The following is a 1,921-nucleotide window of genomic DNA, read 5'->3' on the forward strand; positions in this document are numbered from 1 at the left end:
TAATAGGTCCTTGCTAGAGTGGAATCTGCAGCAGCGTCTTCAGCGCCTGGCCTCAGTAGCCAGAGTTACTCAGGACAGATCTCCTGACAATATTGTTACCAACGACATAGTATGATGCTCTTTGACTTAGTTCGATTTCAGGTTATATTTAAGTTTTGATTTTTCTTAAAATCTCCCAAAATACTGTACAAAATTTTCTTTTTTTTTTTGTACAAAATTTTCTTTTCAGCAAGAAGAAATCAGGTATATAAATATATGAGTGTGTATTTTATGAAACTATGTGCCAAAAAAAGAATTAATTTAAATGCAAATGGAGAAAACAATCTGGACACGATGTTACCCAATGTTAGTGAAATCTATACTCTGAAAATGAAGGCTGGTTGAGTGGGGGCCGTGGGAGCATGCCAGGCTCTCCCAGAACCCTGATCTCATTGGGCTAAGCCAGATCCTGGGAAGGGAGTTACTGAATTGAGAAGCACATAGGGCCTTTTCACAGAAGTGTATTGAAGGAGCTACAGGAATCAGAAGAAATAAAAATAACCTTAAAATAGAGGGAAAATGATTAATATACTGATACTTCTTGCTCACTCCCTTCATAGAATAGGAGAATGAGTATCTCAGGAGCCAACAATATCTCTGGGTCTGTGAGTGAGTTCATTCTCCTGGGCTTCCCCTGCCGCAGGGAGCTCCAGGTCCTGCTCTTTGTCATCTTCTCAATCATCTACCTTCTGACTCTCATGGGGAACACATCCATCATCTGCGCCGTGGCGTCAAGCCGGAAACTCCACACGCCCATGTACATCCTGCTGGCCAACTTCTCTTTGCTGGAGATCTGCTATGTCAGTTCTGATGTGCCCAAGATGTTGGCCAACATCATCTCCCAGACCAAGAGCATCTCCTACGCCGGCTGCCTGCTCCAGTTCTATTTCTTCTTCTCCATGTGTGCCGCTGAGGGCTACTTTCTGTCTGCGATGTCCTATGATCGGTTCCTTGCTATCTGTCGACCTCTACATTACCCCACCATCATGACTCACCATCTATGTGCCCGATTAGTGGTTTTCTGCTGGGTAGGTGGCTTTCTATCCATACTGATACCTGCAATTCTTATGTCCCAGGTGCCCTTCTGTGGCCCTAATATCATTGACCATTTTTTCTGTGACCTGGGACCACTGCTGGCTCTGTCCTGTGCTCCAGTTCCCAAAACTACTCTAACTTGTGCTACCGTAAGCTCCCTTATCATCTTCATCACTTTTCTCTACATCCTTGGATCCTATACCTTAGTTTTGCGAGCCGTACTTCGGGTCCCAGCTGGCTCAGGTAGGAACAAAGCTTTTTCTACATGTGCTTCACATTTCTTGGTGGTTTCCTTGTTCTATGGCTCAGTCATGGTGATGTATGTGAGTCCAGGATCCAGGAGCCATCCTGGGACACAGAAATTTGTGACCTTGTTTTACTGCATGGCAACCCCTTTCTTTAATCCTCTGATCTACAGCCTTCGAAACAAAGATATGAAAGATGCACTCAAGAAAGTCCTGGGAGCATCATCAAAAGAAATTTCTAAAAATACAGAGAAATGATATAAAATTTCCTATCATTCTCTCAGGAATACCAAATTTCTCTCATTGAGAGAATAAAACTATCTTCTGAGCATGTCTGAGTATTTGATCCCTTACTCTCATGAAAGTGTGACTCATTACACACAAAGAACCCTCATCCTGTCTTGAAAGAAAATACCCACAATCATAAAGGTCTACCGTGGAAAGTTCTGTAGAGTTTTCATTCATCAATGAGTCATCTCTCTGTTTTGGTCATTTTTTTGAAGTCTGAAAGCTGATGTAATCAGGTTGATATGTACAAAGCTAAGACTCAAGCTACCATCTTGTATCTTGGCTTTTATCCTAATATTATTTTTTGTGTTTCA

General features: G+C 42.2%; 1 protein-coding gene across 1 annotated transcript; it reads left to right on the forward strand.

Moving 5' to 3' along the window:
• Window positions 1–608: 608 nt before the first annotated feature.
• LOC144281571 (olfactory receptor 11H6-like) lies at window positions 609–1,577 on the forward strand. Its single transcript, XM_077844381.1, has one exon. The coding sequence runs from the start codon at window positions 609–611 to the stop codon at window positions 1,575–1,577; it is 969 nt and encodes a 322-aa protein (XP_077700507.1).
• Window positions 1,578–1,921: the final 344 nt, after the last annotated feature.

The sequence above is a fragment of the Canis aureus genome, chromosome 13 (assembly GCF_053574225.1).
Source record: "Canis aureus isolate CA01 chromosome 13, VMU_Caureus_v.1.0, whole genome shotgun sequence".
Classification (NCBI taxonomy): Eukaryota; Metazoa; Chordata; class Mammalia; order Carnivora; family Canidae; genus Canis; species Canis aureus.